Here is a 19603-nt window from a genome sequence, read left to right as displayed (position 1 = left end):
ATGGTTCTGTTGATGATTGATATGCCCACGGTAATTCAGGACACAGACATAGTTGCCAAAACTGTCACCAGATGATAGACCGGTGAAAATTGTGGAGCTCACTCAGACTCAGTCATGAAATATATTTTTCACTTAGCGCTCATTCGGACCCAGACTTATCAAAATATTGCTGAAACGGACTCACTCACACTACAACTCACGAAAAGTCTCTTCAAGTGAACTCACTCACACTGACACTCATCAAAATATTATTCACCCGTACTCTATCAGGCTCAGACTCATGGCTTGGTGGGACTTTAAGCGAGTCAATTGAGTGAACTGATTGACGGGGAGTTGGCCGACCTACGAATGCGACTACAGTGCCTAAAATTGTGCGACCTGCCCGCCGCAGTGACTGGGTGAACTCATTCAGGAATTGAAGCACCTTCCTCCTCGTGCTCTCGCACACATGCTCCCGAGCATACTATTCGACAATTTTGTCAGCATCGCCGGCTGTTCCGATGCAACCCGATACAATGTAAGAGCAGGTGTGGACTCTGGAAACAAGATTAGGGCATACAAGAACGACCAAGGAAGTAGCATGGTTTTGCTACGCAGTATAGTAGCAGTTCAGTTGAAAAAAATGCTTCTTCGTCACGCAAAATTTAGAAGTTTTGAGGGAGGGCTCCTTAGGGCCCAGTTATCTACGTTCGTAGCGCGGAGATTCGTGGGTGTGAGAAACAGATGTGAAAGGCAAAATATGTTTTAAGATGAACTGTTATCAATGATAGTTGTGACAAAACAATATAAAACACCTCGAAGCACAAACCTTCTTACATTTGTCGCTGACTTCAACGTACACATAATAGACATCAGGACCTGGCCTTGTCGTCGAAGCTCACTGTCAACTGTCATGGTGGTTAGAAAGCCATCGGTACAGTTGAAACATGCATGTACGTAAATCAAAGAAAAAAAGGGTTTACAATGAATGAACAACAATTATCATTTTGTAAAAACAATTTTATATTTTTTTATTTTCAGAGACCTCACAGGCTCCTGAGTGGGAGTATTGCATGAGGGAGGGCTAGAATATTCAACAGAGGTGATGAATATTCTAGCCCTCACGAAAAAGGGTACATACTCAAACAGTAGTTAATGGCATGAACTTTAAAACATCTATAGGCATAAACCCTTTTTACTAGCCAGCGACTTCCGCGTTGGAATATACTATGCCCCCCTCGTCATCATTCACTTTGTGGAGATGCGCGAATTTTTTAAAAGCTCTTCTGTGAGCTTTGCAATCGAAGTTGAAAAAGGCCAAAATACGTCTATATTGAGACAGCTCTCCATAGGCTGTGCGATAAAAGCTTGAAATGGCCTGGGAAAGCAGATGCTTTGTGAATTGGCATTAGAATGACGCCTAGAATATTCTTGTGGTTCCCATGTATCGAAAACTCAGATGATATATTTCAATCGTGGAATAAGTATTTATTATTTTATTGCATGCGGTTCGCACTCAGTTTCGCTACTAGAGAGAGGCAATGAATGCGATAGCAAAAATTACATTATGTTAAGAAAAAAGAAAAAAAATGGTCGATACGTTCAACCCGCCATTACAGCACAAAGAAGGAGATTGGAAAACGCATGGATGTACACTAGACATGCGCCATCAGGCGGCAGTGGCTGCCCGGTCACCACCGATAGACGGCGCAACATACGCAAGCCTCGAAATTTTGGGCACATTCACATTGATTCATCGCATCGAAGCTATCTCTTCCATTTTCGCAATGAATAGCGGAATTTATGCTGTCTTACCAGTGTACATACTTGGCATTGTAGTTTATGAACTTTGCCTTTTTTTCTTCCTTTTTTGCGCCTCCAGTTCCTCCTTACTGGCGGAAGCAGCCCACTGACAAAGCCGGTATTCTCGGAGAGAGTATCATCATCGACTGCCAAGCCGACGGAGTCCCCCATCCCCAAATCAGGTGGAAGAAGATGATCCGTAAGTCCACACCATGAAGCATCTCTCGGCTACGGTTCGCTCTGAACTTCAACCTGCCTCTCGTGCCTCTACACGTGCCTTTAGCGCAGTAGATTGAGCTACTGCGCTTATAACACACAGTGCTAGATAAGCTACCACAGCAATGATTTCTAGTGTGTTTTCAGCGTTGGCACGTTGAGAGAAAACATCCATTCGATTTGGCGCTAGTAAAACAATATTCTGTGATATCTTATGGCAGCGAGTTAAAATCATCTTTCCATTTTCGCCCGAAACTTTGTAAGAACTATTTGCTACTTAAATAAATAGGTTGCGTAGCATACATAACCAGCAATATTTAATGAAGAAGGGTTCTATATTTGACGTTCAAGGATGCCTATTGATTGAGAGGCCAGAAAATTCAGTACGCTGATTTTGCAGCAGAGGTCCCCGTAAACATTTTATTGAATATAATAACAGTAATGAGTTAACGTGAAGCCTCGCTCATTGCGTGTAAATAATGTGGTGTGCCGTGATATTTCGCTCTATTACCTACCTTAGTCTGCTTTTCAATTCAAAGTTTTGCTGCGGATCCCTCAAGCATTTCGTTATACCATGTGGTAGTGCTAGAAAAATATTTTAGTCAATTAATATTCTGGTTAATACTCCAAAATTACACAGAGAAAATATTAGGGTAGGTCTCAAAATGAGCATGTCAAAGACAAATATATCGTGAAATAGCGTGGTAAAATGGTAAATGTCTAAGCTCTAAAATAATGCACTAGAGTGTATACAAGAATATATATGCCTAGGATAACTATTCTCGAGAAAACAAAATCATGGAAAAACACTAATTTCCCCGAAGAAAGCAAATTGGTGGAAGCGCATTCGGCAAGAACTTTAAAATAACGTCAGAAAGTGTATCATTATGATAAAAGCAGAAATGATAGTCTCTGCATACTGCCAGTTCTAACATCGGGGGCTGAAACGTGGATAATAGCAAAACAACTAGAGCAAAGGCTGGCGACCATTCAGCGTGCTATGAATTGTAAAGGGACAGCAATAACATTAGGATATCGGAGGATGGCCGAGTGGGTAAGGGTACAACAGTTTTTGATATACTCGTAGACATCAAGCAAAGAAAATGGACTTGGACTGAACACGTGATGCGCGGACCAGACAACTTAAAATGGCGACAGAATAACGGCCAACGAATGGGAGAAGCGATCGGCAAAGGCTGGGAGTTAGATGCAATGAAGAAGTGAAGAAGTTTACACGGATAAAAATTAATCAGCTCATGCACGAGAGGGTAAATTGGAGATAATTAGGAGAGGCCTTCATCCTGCAGTGGACTAAAGAAAGCTGAGAATGATGAAGTTAAGAACCGATCTGCATGTCATCTCTAGCATGTAGGATTTATAGGCGACTTGACGTTAAAGTCCTCACAACTGTAGAATCTACAACTAACAAAACTAGAGACAAAAATACTGTCCCTGGTATAGAAAGGTACCTCAGGCATGGGTGCAGAAATGACGCAGAAGAGATGAAGACGACGATGTTGCTGTGGGGCCGTGTCTGGACTGCCCTGTTGTTCTGCATCCTTGCACGCTGTGTGCAGTGTTAGCCCAACCGGCGTTAATTTATTAAATACTCCCCGTTACATATTTTTGGTTGAAGTACTGGGTGAAATTCCCACTCTGGATCTCCGTAGTGGACGTCAGTTCATCCAGCCATGATGCCTGAAGGCAGTGTGCCGTCCGTTCAGTCTACGCCTGCCCCGTCACCTGTGGTCCCTTCCCATCTTCTCGATACAAGTACACTTGCGGTACTGACACAACTGACGTTGACGAGTGGCTCACCTTATACGAGCGCTTCAGCAAGCAATACAGGTGGGATGAGACGCTTATGCTGGCCAACATAATCTTTTACCTGCGAGGTACTGCACGCGCCTGGTACGAGACGCACGAGGAAGACCTGATGAGTTGGTACGAGTGCAAGCAGAAGCTCCGTGACTTGTTCGGCTGCTCAGTTGCTCAACGAATGGCAGCCAGGCACAAATTCGCGTCACCAGTTCTATCTTCCACCGAGTGGTACGTCACCTATATCCAAGACGTGCTCGCCTTGTTTCGGAAGGCTGACAAAGACATGACCGAGCTAGACAAGGTCAGCAATGTGTTGAAAGGCATAGCCAACGATGCCTTCAACATTCTGATATGCAGGAATATCGCACCATTGGCTCAATTGTCAGTGAATGTCAGCGGTTCAAACAAGCCAAAAGCAGGAGAATAACTCAACGTTTTTTCCGACTACTGAACACCACTGCGACTTCTTCCTGCGAAAATCCTGTGGCACCATGTCCATTCGTGAATCCTCCAAACATCACAAGAACTGTCCACCAAGAGCTGGAAGCCATGGCTCCTTCTGCTTATTAACCCCCTGTGCCTGACAACTTGTTCCTAATATCTCTTATTCAGGCTGTTGTGCGACAGGAGTGCGTCAACATGGGCGTCTTTGTTCCCAAAAACTCCACCGACACACCGCAGCCTATAAATCCTAATGCTCACTACCACCCCGCCCCACTTGTTGCTGCAGCCGCGTCGTTCTCGCGGTTCTCATCGTCCCAGAGAGCACAAAAGTCGCTCTACGACAACCGACATAGAAATGTCGATTGTTCTCTGGGCTCTCTCGGGCTACTGTGGCGGCCATCCCGTCGTGTCGGCCTGTGCGAGAAACTTCTATCGCAATACGTTGGGCCTTACCGAGTTCTGCGCCAAATCACACCTGTCACCTATGAAATTTCTCCTACTACGAACCCCACTGTTACATACAGAAGTGACATTGTGCATGTTTCTCGCCTGAAGCCCTATTACAGTGACCCGTCCGTCTAATAACAGCAGGCACCGGGACGGTGTTTTTCCGCCCGGGGTAATGTGACGGGTACAGAAAGGTACCTCAGGCACGGGTGCAGAAGTGACGCAGAAGGTATGAAGACGACGATGTTGTTGTGGGGCCGGATCTGGACTGCCCTGTTGTCCTGCATCCTTGCACACTGTGTGCAGTGTTTGTCCAACCGGCGTTAACTTATTGAATACTCCCCGTTACAATACGTCTGTAGCAGTATCTAAAGACAATACTTATTTATATAGGTAAGGAAACCAACTTAACCAATGATTTGCTTTGCTAATTACAAACTAATGTCGGAAGGGTGCACAAGTGAACCGAAGCTGAAAGCTTTGTGTACCACGTAAGAACAGGGGCAGAGTGTATATTCGGGCAAGTTCGTTTGAGTTCATCTTTAAAATAGAACAACTACACGAGGGAGAAGGAAGAAGATAAAACAAAACAAGCACAACAGGGGCAATGAGAAGAGATATTGAGACCCGAAAGAAGAACGGAGAAATAAAAACAGGCGTGAGAAAAAAAAAGCGAGAATCAGCAAAGTTTTCACCTCTTATTACACCATAGACCAGTTATAGGCGACAAATTCAGCAAGCGTAAAATAATTTTCACTACGCGGTAAAATCCTCCGGTGCACTCAGGTTCATATGTTCTACAGTAATATGTCGTGCGAAATATTTGTTTTCTCAGAAAACTATGTTGACAAAAAGCCAGCTTGATTATTTCAGCTACTAACTGACCAAAGAACCACTTCGTTTTGATTAGTTGTTAATGACGTGACTCAACATTCAATAACCTCGCATAATCTGCACGGCCTCCAGCTGTCATATAGCGATTTTTTTTTACACACAAAGTTGTCATGAAATCACAAAGACCAATTCTGGTGCCACCACTGACCACCGCCATTCCACCATCGGAATCTGTTACCACTACCTTCGAAATGACAAAACAAATTAAGAAATTACACCATCTCCCGTTAAAAGGAACCATGCGTAGGTGTGAAGCAGTGGGCGGTGACGCTTACACTGGCGGTGGCATTGACGTTGGCAGCAGAATTGACGTTGGCACTCCTTGCGGCGTTGAGCAAGAAAGAGTCCTGGGGAGACGCAAATCACGCAGTGATGGACCATTGTTTCCTACTGGAACATGCCAATCACTGCTAATGGGCAAAGAGAGACAGTAAACTTCGATTGGATACAGAGACGTGCAGTCTGCTTTCAGCTCACGCGCATGCTGCATTTTTCGACAACGCACTGGAGCAATCAACCACTGGCATAATCCTGGAGATTAAGATTAGTGCCTATATATAGGGGCTGGTCAGTGAAAGGTAGTGCAACGCAAAGAGTCGGTATTTTTTTTCAATCTAGAAACTCACAAACAGACGATAGCTGCGTTGGTGTCGCGAAGCGAGAGAGGGGCGAACGTAGGAAAGGAGAGAGAGAGGAAGCGGGGACACGCATGCGCCGTAAGGGTGGTCACGCCTCACACCGGATTAAGCTGGACCTTAAGTAGTTTCGCATTTAATAAATCCAAACGCCGATCATAGAACGGGAATCAAAAGCGGGGCCTCTGCGTGGAAACCCAGTAGTCTACCACTGAGTTGCTGTTCTTTGAACAGCATGGCAATGCAAACTGACCCTATGAAAGTTTTATGCCGGTTGAATAATCGCGTAAACATGTATAATTCATCGTTTTAGAACAGCCAAGTAGCAATCAGGCGTCCCACAATGCGAATTGCGTAACGAGTGGGTCGTTGATTGATCCATCCCATTACAAAAGCCTCAAGAATAATTCTTTAGCGTCCTCTGGCACGACACTAACAAAGTGTTCATAATGAGATACAAGTGGGTAGAAAGTTCGACGCTTTTGCGAAGAATGACAAATAGCAGCATAGTTGACGCTTCCCCACTACACAAAATTTACGATGTTTCATAGTTTAGTGAGAACCATGCAACGACGCTTGCAAAAAAAAAAAAAAAAAGCTCCGGAAAGACCACTCTCTCAGCTGTCGCTGTGACTGTGCTGTGCGGGCCAAGCAGGCCTGGCGACTTTTTATTTCTTTTGTTTTTGGATGAATACAGGCAACTGCCGATATTGGATTGCTATCGATACTCAGGGAATTCGAATTGCGTGCTCTCGTCGGCTGCGGGCAAGGCATTCGTTCCCGTGTTAGCTTCTCTTCATTTGGGGAGCCGATTGCCACGACTGTCAGCTGTCGCCGCCAGCATTGACAGTCGAGCTCGATTCTCCGGCAGCGTAAATGAGAGACAGAGAGAGAGAGAATCGATATTGCCTCAGCAGCGCATGCGCACTTCGTTACAAAATCTGACGAAGAGTGAAAAAGATATAGCAACACAAAGAAGAGGGAGAAGAAAAGCAGTATCTGAAAACAGCCTTTTCCGACAACTTCTAAAGCGACGCATCACGCATTTCAACTTCAATGACAATAAAACTTGGCAGCATACTTACACAGACGTGAAACGAGGTTTATGTTTCTTTTTCAACCTATACGAGACGAAAGCGCAAAAGCGGTAGTGAGGAAGTAGGTTACTGATAGCTAAAATTACGGGAGATACCTAGTACAATCAGCAAACAAAAGAGAAAGTGGCTATGGGCGGAGATCTGCGTAGGTGTGAAAGGTATCGAACATGAACTTCAGTAATAGCAACAAGCTATGTCTTTGAGACATTCGCGGCAGTTTATGAGACCTTAAGCTAGGTATCTCAGGTCATTCCGGTCACGTTTTAGAAGGTAAATCACGTACTAGGGTTTCATTTGCAAATTTTCTTGCGCTTGCTTCTTGCCTTCCTGAATAAATAGGAGCTCGAGGCGTACGCACTTTCCTTCAGAAAGGAAGCCCGAGTAAACGTAGACAAAAAAAAACGAAGACGACAAAATGAAATTCGGTTAAATCAAACGCATCCCCAAATGGCTCAAGCGGTGCTTCCCGGAATCTGCGTCAGGCCGGAGGCGCTCAAAACACGAGGCGAGGACAAAGCATGCGATATCAGAAAGTCAGAGATGTAAGGGATAAGCGTATGGCAATAACTTGACTGGCATTGCGTCGCAAGAAAGGCGCAAATCAAAGCACCCATGTTTATATACATGGCAGCTCCAACAGTTTACGCAGAGAATGCACTACCTCTCTCTTTCCTTCCGCTCTCCCAAGTTTTGATCGTTGACAGCGGTGGGACGAAGGCAATGACGACATGGCTGCTGGAGAAGGAACGGGGAAGATACAGGATATCTCGGAATGCGCAGCCGAAGCGCCGCCAAGCATCGTCGTCGGTCCGACCATCGCGAAGGCTGCTCGATTCTCTCACGCGCGCCTTTATCACTCGCACGTCGGCGTGGTCGTCTTACAGCTGTTTCACGTCGCACGCGTTCAACCCCCTTCGGTTCTGTTTGCCGCGCGTCTGGCACCTTCCCATATAGCATCCTCGCGAAGAGGGGGGCTCACACGCTGCTTCTACAAACAGAGGCGACGATGAAACGCACGCGCTTCAGACAAACAGTGCCAACGACAAAAACAGACGCCCGCTCACACTGTTTACGTCGATATCGAATCAGAGCTGTGGTTCTGCCTTCGGCAGCAACTTTCTTCCAGGGTTTTTGCACTTTTCTTGATTTCCTCTACCCCTCGGCTCTGTCATGCTCTCTACCAAGGCGCTAAAAGCCGGCATCAGCAGAGAAACAGTGAGTGAGGAAGGGGAGAACAAGAAATGGGACTGCTTTCTGTCTGTGTCGACGCAAAAGTGCGATCTTGGCATCTGCATCTTCCTTATTTTTTCTTTGATCATCGGCTACGTTTTTTTGCGTCCAAAACCAAAACGCCAACACTTTTTCGCGCTGCTCGCGGAAGCCACCCGATCTGCTCCTACCCATCTCCTGTTAGAGAGCGTCGCTCGCAAGGCAAAACCTGCAGGCATGGACTGGTCGGGAGGAAATACATATATATCTATATGCGCATATTCTCCCAGCCTCTTCGATTCTCTCGCCCATTAACTATGGTAACGCAGTTCGCGCCCGCACCGCTATTTGCATAGAAATGGAATTTTTGTTGCGACCCGCACGCAGTGCGTCCGCTTCTAGTGTACACGTACAGACGAGCTCTCTCGCGAAGGGATTAGAATTGAAGACCGAGGAGTGGCTCACGGAACCCAGGAGCGCCATATACGTATACGCTCAACATTTTCATGAGCTTACAGTATAGGGGCGGACACCGCTGTTTTCGCAACAGTGAGCCGCCGGTTCTGTCGTGTTGTTGGGTGCCGCGCAGCTTTCATTATATTTAGACCTAGAATCAACACGAGCGGCAGACGTACCTCGCCGTACCCTCATTGCCTGTTGGAAAGCACAATTTTCGCCTGTAACGCCGAACCTGTCGAAGCGTGCAGTGGCTGTTTTACGGGTGGTGAACGCGCGTGCGGGTTGGTCTCTGATTTTCTTCTATACACTCTGTATCGAAGGTGAGGGTGGAGAGATGGAGGGAGTGCTAATCATGTGTGTGAGCGTATACTTACGTTTGCATGCATGCATCTGTTTTGTTTCATTTGCAGCGGGACCACTGGTGGAGTCACAGACCATCATCAGCAATCCATACATACAAATCCTCGAAAACGGCTCCCTCGTGCTGCGCGAGATTGGACTCAAGGACGCCGGCGAGTACATGTGCCAGGCGACTAACAACGTGAAGCCGAGCCTTAGCGAAGTGATCAAGCTGCGCGTTCACGGTGAGCCCCCATTTTCCGACCAAACCCATTAAATAAATAAAAAGAGTAAAACTAAATGTCCCTTCTCTCTGCGAGGAAGATAAAATCATTGCGGAATATTTGGAAGTCGGCGCGCATATTTTACAAGGTTGGCATTAAGGCCTCAATGAACGCGACGTTAGCTATAGTCCCGCTAGGTGGCGTAGAATGTTGATGCGGGAGTGCTACGCATGCCCTATACGGGTATGTTCCTAATCCTCATTATATCTCGAATTCGTGAGATTAAATAACGCGTATTAGATATGTTTAGCTATGTTTAGATATGTTTAGATATCTGTTAGCAGATATGTTTGTAATAAAATGTTCAGAATCTGAGGGAGGATCGATGCTCAAATTTTATGGCTAAAAACAAGTTTGATGGGAACAGAAAAACATGTACTTTGTCTACAAGCACTATCAATGTAACAACTTTAAAGGTGTTCACTGATTTTTTATACTATTTATAATGCGATAACTATGAGCTACTAGGAATGCTGCCTCACCTTTGTTGAGTCAGCAGTTTTTTATCATTTCAACTAACTAACTAAATAAATAAATAAATAAATGAATAAATAAATAAATGAGTCGTCTTCGTTTTCACACAAGCACTAAAGCATGTGCACTCTACTATTAAACAATTGGCCGGAAGTCTGTCTTTGTTGAAAAATTCACAGCTTCCTTGCTCGCAGACATTTCAATCTCTTAGGTAGAAGATTCTATTTGCATGCGGAATTCGCACGCCAGGGCAAAGTGCATTCTCTTCAACAATCTTTTCAAACTGACTAAGACCACTATTTCTCAAATGTAAGCTTTGATTGATTCAATCATTGATTGATTGATTGATTGATTGAATAATTTATTCATTAATTGAAATAACTTTAATGGAGTTTCACCGTATGCACCCTACCACGCAGTGGGCAACTCCTACGTCGGGACAGCTAGGTCAAGCCTGTCGGTGTTTGAGCGTTTCTACTGCAGCTAGTGGCCGCATTATAAAGGAAAACAGGCGGTGATGCGAAGAACGGTATTTGGGATGTTTTTAGCAGTTGTTGTAATGTAAATATGAAGAAAAAGAAGTGGGCGAAAAAATACGCCACCGCTGGAAAGAACCAAACTTGCGACCTTCAAATAACGCGTTTCAGGGTTTCTCATCAGTGCTTAACAAAAAGCAATGCATCAAAATTTAACTCTGTAAAAATTAAAGTAAGCGATGATTCATGGATTGAACACGTTCGGAATAAGAACGTGTTACGTTCACCCAGACATGAACCAAAAAGAAATCTAGAATTTTAGTTCAAATAGAGAGCATTTGTTAACTGTTCCATACGAGCTCAGCGCACTCGTTGTCATCTAGCAGGCGAGAAGTTTAACACAAAATTAGTTTATATGGGAACCATGCGAGACACCTGACTTAGTTAAGGGCCATTGTTATCGGTGGTGATTGTCAGCTTTTAGACACTTGTCTATCATGTGCTACGCGTTGAGATGCCAACAATGTTTTTTCTAAATCGTTTGTTCTCTCTTTGTTGAACAGTACCGGCCTTCTTCAAGTCCCAGTTCAGCTCCCAGAACGTACAGAAAGGAGAAGACGTGAGAATTCGTTGCGAGGCTTTTGGCGAAAAACCGATAAATATCACCTGGACCAAGGACCGCCAGGTTCTGAACTTCCAAGCTGAAACTAGGTAATGCTGAAACACGAGTCTTGTAAGAAAAGCTAGTGTTCTTTGTGTTTATGGAACACTGCCATGGCAATGCACCCAGCAGAACTTAAAAGTTGGGCTGGTTTGCTTGTGTTGGTTAATTTATCGAACTGAAGAATTAGAGTGAGTACAAAGCAACTGTGAAATCATATGAAACGACATAGCTGATCGCACGGCACGTGCAGCGCATCAGGGGAATAGTATACTAGTGGTACCTCTGCCGATGAGCGATGCACGATGTCTAATAGATAAGCTGAGCTATGCACTGTCCAAGAAAACGGGGTTGAAAAATGGTGCATAAAACTCCCAATTATGTAGCGTTGATTTTAGTGTTAAATTATTATCCCGTAAAGGTGCGCCGATTTGTAAAAATAGTCATTTATAGGCTTCAACTTGGCGCAGCTGACCTGAAGGTCTTTCTGTATAGGATAAGAGAAGCTGGCAGTTCTACCTGCTCATGTGGAGAAGCTGAAGAAGACGTTGAGCACATTCTTCTACAATGTAATAATACGATAGACCCCAAAAAAGCTTTTACAAATTTTAACAAATAGCGACCTCCATCAATAGAAATAATCTTGGGTCCATGGCCAAAAAGAAACCTGCAAGCCTTGCAAGTACTTCATTTTCTGGAGCAATCAGACATATCTCAAAAGAATTAAACCCAAAAAAGGTAAATGTATTTGCGTTATTGTTAGTAGGTATGTTTCAGTACAATATGTTTGGGTTTTGTGTTTCTGTACAATATATGTGTGAAAAAGTTTGTGAAAACAGTTCAGTATAAAGAGAACTGCTCCCGAGAGACATGTTCATCTTTGACCTTTAAGTGAACTTTCATGTTTTGATTGGACATTTTCCATTGCGAGATTACGTGTGTTTTTGTGAATTCTGTGTGGTGTGGACAGATTTCTGTACTGAGAAATTTGGACTCAGTGTGTAACTGCTGTGATGTGTACCTATACATAGCCTTGTGTTTGTTATCTAATATAGGATGTCGACTGTTGTGCAGGAAGAAAGGTACAGCTGGTGCCACGCATCGGCACCAATCTCTGCTTATATATATTTAATAAAAAAGGAAATCGGAAGAAACTGAGTAATGTAGAGAATCGGCACGACACAGAATATAGCCTCACCTGATTTTATTGAGAATATCAAAATATAAAGCCTGAAATTATGCTCCTAGAGCTCACCGCCACAAATACAAAAAAAAAAGATAGCAAGAACTGCTTCTCAGCAGAATCTGCAGACTTTTTTTTCCATCGGCACCTGTTTGATATTCTACAAAACATTAATGACGAAGTACTAGCCCAAGCTAACTCATCTGGCAAACCTATTGTGCTATTTTTTCCTTCCAGAGCCAGTTTGAGTACTCCAGAATCAATATGCAAGAGTGATACATGAGGACATATCCCTAATTAGATTACTATTACATTCTATTATCACAACATACACTTTTTTGTGTGCGGCGGTTTTTTGGCTGACCACTGCAGTGTCGCAGTGAACTGGCAGCAACAATATTTGATACATCGGTGAACGTCACTGAAAGTTGTATTTTCAAAAAAGCGCCGCGGTACTGCTGAGTTGTGCGGCTGGAAGTGAGACCAGTCTCACGTGTCTGGCGATGCTGCCCATAAAGCGGCATTAGTCAAAGAAAGCGCAAAGAAATGGCTTGTAGACACAAATGCATAATGTATCTCAGTGCTCTTATCAACACTGAAAGCCTTTCATCACCAATGACGCACCTATCACTATAAAGTTAGATGTCTGATTTGAGTTCACTAAAGGTTATTCTAAAATTGAATAAGACCAGAAGGTTTCTTTGTTAAGACGTATTATTCATATTTCTTGCCTTGTAATGGGAAGTCTTATTTGGCCAATGTGTTAAATTTATTATTATCGTTTGTATTGTGCGCGATATTACTTGTTAGCAAGTTCATTTTTTTAATACCTATTGTGGCAAAACACCAAATGGCTATGACTGTTTTACTACAATTGCCCTTAGTAATGCGCCACAAGTATAGACCTTATTCCTTACTGCTTCTGTTCACCATGACATGGCACAACTGTTTGTTTAATGTCGTTTTTTTCTGTTTTCCGTTGGTTTTCCGTTGGCGATTCTGGAATGTTTGCAGGAGTTCCTACTTAAAATGCATACTTAAATTTTCTATTCACAGAACATTTATCCGATGTGAGGATGTGAGAGAGTATTTGGTTCTACAGTATCTTAAAGTTACTAAGAAAAAACAAGTTTGCATAAAAAAACGCGCACGCATGTGTTAGCGTACGTTTTCACTTCACACCTCAAACCGACTTTTTTTCCAGATACAAAGAGACAACGACGACCTTACCAGAGCACGTCGTGTCCGAAGTTCACATCAAGTCTGCCGACCGCCGTGATTCATCGCTGTTCACGTGCATGGCCTCAAATGCCTATGGGAGAGACGAGACAAACTTTCAAGTCGTTGTTCAGGGTGAGATAGTCAGGGCGTTGGCCCTCGTAACTAACTCTTGACACCGCAGAGTTCCCTATGAATACACTAAAGGTAAATCTGGCGCTAGTGTCGACGAGAGCAGCAACGCACGGCACTTCAGCCAGCATGAGAATGATGGGTAATACACAGCTTTGTCTTCGTTCTTCCGGCTTCGTTTGCGTTTGCGTCGCCTGGAGTTGCTTTGTCACGAGGCGACAATCAGCAAATGTTCAGTAATTTGCACTTCACCTATTAAACCTTTTAAGCTTACCAATTCAAATCGGGTCACGAAGGTCACGACAGTTCTTTGCTCCATTCGAAACAAAACAAAAACGTGGCAATAAACAAAGTCAAAAGTGTGTTTGAAGCCTGTAGGCACGATGGCTAGACAAATTTGTCTACTACCCATCATTCTCATAGTGTCTGAACGTTAATTTCAGGAAACTATGCACCACACAACTCGCATACAACCAGAAGCACTAGTAAGCGCAACGGTGTGGCGACTCAGATGCTCTTAAGGTCCCTCATGCTTACGCCAATGATTGTGCAGGGTGAAATGAATCTTATCCTTCTTCTCAGTCCACAAGTATTGATCCTCCCTTACTTCTGAAAGCTTTTAGCATTTAAAGTGAAAGTGGTCTTGCACAGCTTACCGGTTGGAAGCATCGCAAGCTTTGTGCACCTAACCTGGTATTGCAGTTTCGCTGTGATCGGCCCAACTGTAACCAAGCGACGACGTCATGTATTTACGCTCTGCGACGTCACCATGACGCCAACAGTTATTTTTCGCTTTTTATGAGGCATCTAGAGCTTTCACATGAATAAACAGTAATAATGTGACAGTGCTCGATTTAGACACTACTGAGCGTAAAGCATTGCACTGTAATACGTAGGCCAAAAACATGCTCTGTAACTAGTTTTCAATACGACCAACGCTGCGCAATATTTGGCACCTCCTTTTCTTTCTACCGTTCACAGCCAAATAAATATCTTCGCAGGAAACAATGTTGACGCAAGACTCCTAGAAAAATCTATTTTTACCTACCAAAGCAAAAAGAGCAACACCATACTAAATTTTTCAAAAGTGTACCTTTAGGCACCGTGCCAACTATTCAGCATGTCTTGCGTGAAATCAAATATTGATTGCGGACGCTCGCTGTCCCACAGCAACAGTTATGCTAAGCATAAATGTTCTAGCGGAACGCTCCGAACAAACTTGGACTATACCTTCAACCCGAACCCTAATGCGAAGTGAACATCAATGAATGCGTTTACTTCTTCGCTTTTTTTTATTACTACGACTGCTCCAACACAGCTACGGGGATCGGGCGTTGAACTCACGAGCAGCCTGCTACGCAGCGAAGCCACGTAACTACTGGAGCACAGCGGCGGGTCACGCAAACTGAAGATCAAGACAGTGACCCATCTTCATGCTCTGGCGTGATAGTCATTGTCTGCGTGCATTGTGATATTCGTTCGTGATGCATAAAATGGAACCTGCACACTGATAGAGGAATGCTTCTTTCGATAAGGCACAAGTAACTAATCTTCATCACGTAAAAAGAAAGCTTAACAGCGGAGTAGGAAAAGTACTCTACTTTACTAGAACAAAACTAAATGAAAGCTCTGTTTCTTTTAGTCTTGCTCCTCTGTTTCAGTTAACGAGATGTGTTTTACAGCGAAAGCTGTTATGAGATCAGAACTCGGGTCACGCGCAGCTGTCCGCTGCCGCCGCTGCCACCGCCGCCGGTGTCCCTAACCACATCGCGCGAAATTAGAAAAAAAAAACCTAGCACCAGTGACACAAATGGGCTCTAACCCAGGTGTGCTGGCTGCCAGCCCAGTATTCTACCACGGAGATAGCGCCGGTTATTTTTTATTGCTTATTTCCAGACACTATATACATGAACAATGCCGTAAAGGTCGCGAAAACAACTGGTGGCAGTCCTACTGAATAAGCACTAGCTTTAAAATTTCTTGAGAGGTATCAGGGGTTCCTCCTTCAACAACCACTCAGGAACAGACTCCCGTGTTTTTGTAAGTTCCACAAATTTCGCCATGGGCTATCCAAAGCACATTCTTGTGGCTCGTGCATCTGAATTACAAGTGAAATCCTGCCATACGTTCCCGCCACAAACTGCGAAGGCCTGTTAACATTACTGAATCAAACGGCAAACAATCCTCATTTTGAATCGGCAGAAATCTGATACCGTATGGGTCTAGCGGGAATTCCTTATTGGTTGTCCTCTACAATACATTCCAAAAATGCACTCCCTCCCAGCAATGCAAAAAAACGTGACAAATAGTCTCTGGCTTCTTACAAATGAGACAGTCTGACCCCCCAAGGTAGAAAGACACCCCGCTCTTCTAGAAAAACCTTGACGGGCAAAGTTCCTGTTTGAAGCCTAAAAAAGAAGGTATTTGTCGCCAGGAGCCACTTGCATTGTTTTAACCCATTTTAGCACGTCCTGTCCTTGACCTCCACTCTATATGGCCCTGTAGATTAGAACGGGTAAAACTGTATCACAGACATCTCTGTACAGATTTTTGCGTGACACTGAAAATAAGCACTCATTAGAAAATCTGACACTCAAAAAGCGGATACTTAAGATCACCTCATTGAGATATCTGCGGATAGCGCCATTCATGTGGTCTGTTTCCATTACATATCCGGGTGAAGCTCTCGTGAGCCTCAGTGAACCGTACGCAGGAAGGGATCACTCACGTTACGAAAAAAGAAGAACCTGTTTATTTGTTGCCTTATGAACACGTGTGGTAGTCCGAAACTAGCTTTCTTTACACGCCTGAATAAATTAATTCGACTGCATTGTTCCCACTTGAGGCCCACACGAACACCGCGAAGACACAGTGAAATTTCTGTGTATTGGCTCGTGAACAATGCATCACCTGCATCATATACCACAGTTTCCAGAAAAAGAACAAAGTGCAAACCGTAGCTCTCAGGAACATTGATAGGATTCCCCTGCAACCTACTTGCCTTCGACTGAATTTCTCTCTCCTGTTCTTGTGTTTGTAGTGTTCTAGTGGTACCCCTAGGTGTTTGACAGGCGAGTTCTCCCACTTCATATAGGCAAAAACGTTCTGGTGTGGATGACCACTCTCCATGACAAAAGCCAAGCAGTTTCCCCAGTTCACCCGACTACCAGTAGCATTGCATAAACTATTCATTAGAGTAATAACCTCTGCCACGTTTTCTTTGTCTGTGCAACAAACTGTGAGATCATTCGCATATGCAAGAATTTCAACTCCTGATGCCTGCAACTTGAAACGGTGAATGCTGCTGTTTTATATTATTGCTAAGCATAACGTTTATATACAGATGCTGCACAAAAGTGGACTAAGCGGACATCCCTGCTGGTCGGTACGCCTAGTGCTAATGAGAGGTCCTTAATGTATTATAACTACTACGTGTCAGGCAATAGCGATGTGCCAAAGCCACACCATCTCTCATTGCCAAGACATCATTCACATGGTCAAGTATGGCAAGTAGCAGAACGTGAGAAACACAGTGAAATGTCTTTTTGAGATCGAGCTGCAGAATCACCACATGACCTTCCATGGTGTCACAACTCTCAAAAACGTGTCGCATTTTCTGTATATTGGTCACAATAGAACGTCCCATAATGCCGCACGTTTGGTGACACCCCAATTATTCTTTGATAACACCCTGGAGTCGCCGCGTTAGTACTTTCATCAAGATTTTGTAGTCACAATTAGTTAATGATATAGGCCGATACGATGAAACTAGTTTTAACTTCTCTCTCTCTCTACTATCTTTGGAATCAATAGAGTACGAGCCTCACTAAAGGCCGAGGCAGACTATCTAGTTTATATGACTCGTTAAAGACTTCTGTGAGCAGTCCGGATAATTCGATCCTAAATAATTTATAAAACACAGCACTCAGGCTGTCAGACACCGGTGACTTACCAGGCCTGAGCTTATATCTTCTACTTCTGTTTGTGATACATTCTGTTCTAACACTGCATTCTGTTCCAACACTGCATGGCTCACAATGACAAAATACCGCGCCGTGAACGTTCGCACCATGCTCTCTGTCCCCTCCTCACCCTCCACTTTCGTCTCCTGCACTGCAAATATATCCAAGTTTTCATCAAACAACAACCGATACACTTGGCCTTGTTTCTTTCTAGAAGCAAGGCCTCTAACATTCAGAGTTGCCAATCTAAAGAATATGGCAGGAGCCATTTTATCGTTGCGGGTGAAGTGGGCCCGGAGCATGGCGCTTACATAGCACATCTAACGTAACGCTAGATGCCTCCGGGACCGCCCGATGGACCAGTCTCACTGCCCACTTAGAACGTATTGTTAATAGCTTTCCTCTCCATAGTACTAGCAGGTCTTGCTCTGAGGCTGGGGCGTCTCACAGACGGCGTCTTCACCTGCGGTTCCTCAACGCTCTTCTCCCCTCCTTATTCTCGTTGGCTAGAAGCTTCCTCTGGCTATCTTTTAGATGATGTACCAATAACATTGCTCCCAGAGGCGCTAAAGCCGTTCCGCGACCTTTCCTCCGAATCCAAGTCCGTTCAGACACGCGACAAGGCACCTTGGGCAGGCCGGCCCTGTTTAGGCGCCAGTTCAGACGCTCTAGTAACCTGCCCGCTGAACTCCATTCTCACATCGTCCGAGTCCTTAACCAGTGCTGCTGCATTATCTATTGATCTGTCCGTAGGTTCTGGTGGAGCGTTCTCTGTAGACTTTTATGAATGGTAGTCTAATGCGGCTACACTCCCATCACCACTGCCTTGGGCAGCGTCTTCCGCCTCGGTGACGGCAATGATAAGCTGCGCTACATTCGTTGTGTCCACTGATCCAGTCAGTGAGGCGTAGACACGAACGCACTGTGCGTCGACATGTCCGAAACGCCGGCAACGCGAACACCGAGGCACCTTGCACTCACGACGCACATGCTCCGTTCCGTAGCCGTGCAGGCACTGCATAGGCCAACCGGGGCGACCACTAGGGCTAATCCACCAGCAATTCGGATCTGGTGTGGCAGATCATCCACCTTGACACCAGGGTTCAGCTTCATTAGCACAGTGCGTGTTGTCGAACTCTTGCCCCGCCGTGGTGGTCTTGTGGCTAAGGTACTTGGCTGCTGTCCCACAGGTCGCGAGATCGAATGCCTGCTACGGCGGCTGCATTTCTGATGGAGGCAAAGTGCTGTAAGCCCGTGTGCTCAGATTTAGGGGCACGTTAAAGAACCCCAGGTGGTCGAAATTTCCCGAGCTCTCCAGGCGTCTCTCAAAATCATATCGTTGTTTTGGGACGTTAAACCCCACATATAAATAAATTGTAAAGAAATGGCAGATTCCATGCACAGTGGAAATCTATGACATGCTAAGCACGAATGAAGAAGGTTGATAGTCCCTTTAATGTGAACACAACGTTACGAAGCGGAGGTAAATTAGGCCGTAGAGGACTTTCTTGTCATGACTATTATGTTTGAACGTGTCATTTCCCTTCCTCATATATTCACGTCACCCTATACTAAATTTGGTATATGTGGAGCTAGCGAAACGTTCACAAGCGCATCATGAATGGCCCAATACACTCCGACGTAACGTTGACACGCGTACACGCTGGGCTCAGCAGCGCTGCGCTGGCAACGAGGGCAGTCTATAGTCTGACGCCAGGCGCGACCGGGGCGACCAGCGTTTGTCGGCGCGGCCAGGCGGCAACCGGCGCAAAATGCGACATAGGGAATTTCGCGCCAATGACGTTACCCAGACGGCACTGCATCCGCCTGTCTTCGTAGCGGAAGGACGCCCGCCGCGCTCACAAGTGCA

General features: G+C 44.8%; 1 protein-coding gene across 5 annotated transcripts in view; it reads left to right on the top strand.

Moving 5' to 3' along the window:
* Positions 1-19603, top strand: part of LOC119169563 (cell adhesion molecule Dscam1-like) — a 491221-nt gene that overhangs the window by 363829 nt on the left and 107789 nt on the right. For all 5 annotated transcript variants that reach the window (XR_012886621.1, XM_075876196.1, XM_075876190.1 and 2 more), the window contains exons 10-13: positions 1862-1981; positions 9415-9588; positions 11141-11288; positions 13626-13774. Coding sequence is in view for 4 of the 5 variants with exons in the window: in XM_075876196.1 (XP_075732311.1) it covers positions 1862-1981; positions 9415-9588; positions 11141-11288; positions 13626-13774 (591 nt within the window). In the remaining variant the exon portion in view is untranslated. The remainder of the gene's footprint in view (positions 1-1861; positions 1982-9414; positions 9589-11140; positions 11289-13625; positions 13775-19603) is intronic.

The sequence above is a fragment of the Rhipicephalus microplus genome, chromosome 2, assembly GCF_043290135.1.
Source record: "Rhipicephalus microplus isolate Deutch F79 chromosome 2, USDA_Rmic, whole genome shotgun sequence".
NCBI classification, from domain to species: domain Eukaryota; kingdom Metazoa; phylum Arthropoda; class Arachnida; order Ixodida; family Ixodidae; genus Rhipicephalus; species Rhipicephalus microplus.
The sequence above is the reverse complement of the archived record's forward strand: the minus strand, read 5'-3'. Positions and strand labels throughout refer to the sequence as shown.